Genomic DNA, 1642 nt, shown 5'->3' on the forward strand with positions numbered 1-1642 from the left:
AAAAAAAAAACCCAGGAGAAAATGAGATCCCTACTCTAAACTCAGGAACTCTGTGCAGTATGTATTATAATCTAGTTTCCTCCAAATCTCTTTGCCTACCACTCCAATTCCACCAAAGAATCTAAAATTGCCACTACTCAGCAATTTTGGGAATGCTCTCCAAATTAACTCTCAACTTCTTAAGTACTTTTGTTACCTTAATTTACGCCCACTAAGACACTCTTATTGAGTCATGTTACAGGACCCCTTAAAAAAATGACACCATCTAAGATCCTTTTGATATTTCAGTAACTACACTTACTAGATAGATCCATGAGATCCATGATGAAGAGGGCTTCCACAAAGTCTATAATAATTTTTTTTTTTGAGACAGGATCTCATTCTGTTGCCCAGGCTGGAGTGCAGTGGCTCATACAGTGGCTCACTGTAGCCTTGACCTCCTGGGCTCAAGCAATTCTTCTGCCTCAGCCTCCTGAGTAGATGGGACCACAAGCGATCACCAACACACTCAGGTATTTTTATTTTTTATAGAGATAAGGTCTCATCATGATGCTCAGACTGGTCTCAAACTCCCGGACTCAAGTGATCTGCCTGCCTCAGCCTCCCAAAGTGCTGGGATTACTGGGATGAGCCACTGTACCCAGCCCATTAATTATTTTTGATAAAGTTTTAATATATTACTAACAAAAAGGGTAGATTAAAAAATAATAAAGTTCTAATATAGTTCACAGACATGCATTTAAGACTTCAAGTATAATTTTTTCAGTCTTTAACTCTTGAATAGCTCTCCTTCTCAGATATAGTATAAACCTGAAATTAATCTTTCCTTTTTATATTAAAAAAGCCTGTTAAAGCTCATTCTATACTTCTGTAAACATTAATGTTACTGAATCAACTGCTGACTCAAGGCTACTCCTTTCCAGAAGCTGGGTCCCCCCTTCCTCAAGAAAAAGTGCTGTGAACCTATGTTCTCCTCCCTAGTGCCCCTGAGCCCACTCACTGGTCATCGGTCTCCATAGTGCCGCCCCGTCGAGCCTCTCCCTGGATGGATTCCATGGCTGTAGAATACAGAGCCTTTTGAGGGGCCGGTCTTCGAGTGTCAACTGAGTATTGCGTTTCACTGCTTAAGGGCTCTCGTTGTGCATGATCTATATTGTGGATTGACATCAAGAGGCTATAGTCCATTATCTTGAAGCTCTGCAGCACCTAATGGAAGGAAAAACATGATCTAAGCCTTGGGAAATATGAAAATATTTTTCAGGATTTCAGGGTTTTTTTTGAGACAAGGTCTCAATCTGTTACCTAGGGTAGAGTGCAGTAGTGTGATCTCCGCTCACTGTAGCTGCAACCTACCAGGCTCAAAGGATCTACCTACCTCAGCCTCCCAAGTAGCTGGGACTACAGGCCCACAGCACTACACCCAGCTAATTTTTGTATTTTTAGTAGAGAGAGGGTTTCACCATGCTGCCCAGGTGGTCTCTAATTCCTGGGCTCAAAAGGTCTGCCCAAATCGGCCTCTAAAAGCACTGGGGGCCAGGCGCGGTGGCTCAAGCCTGTAATCCCAGCACTTTGGGAGGCCGAGGCGGGTGGATCACGAGGTCAAGAGATCGAGACCATCCTGGTCAACATGGTGAAACCCCGT

General features: G+C 43.3%; 1 protein-coding gene across 1 annotated transcript in view; it reads right to left on the minus strand.

The window, feature by feature from the left end:
* PIP5K1A (phosphatidylinositol-4-phosphate 5-kinase type 1 alpha) overlaps positions 1-1642 on the minus strand; it is a 54657-nt gene that overhangs the window by 13857 nt on the left and 39158 nt on the right. Inside the window, 1 exon segment of the mRNA XM_037744901.1 lies at positions 1001-1206. Within this exon segment, the coding sequence (XP_037600829.1) occupies positions 1001-1206 (206 nt within the window).

The sequence above is a fragment of the Cebus imitator genome, unplaced genomic scaffold (genome assembly GCF_001604975.1).
Source record: "Cebus imitator isolate Cc_AM_T3 unplaced genomic scaffold, Cebus_imitator-1.0 Scaffold188, whole genome shotgun sequence".
Taxonomy (NCBI): domain Eukaryota; kingdom Metazoa; phylum Chordata; class Mammalia; order Primates; family Cebidae; genus Cebus; species Cebus imitator.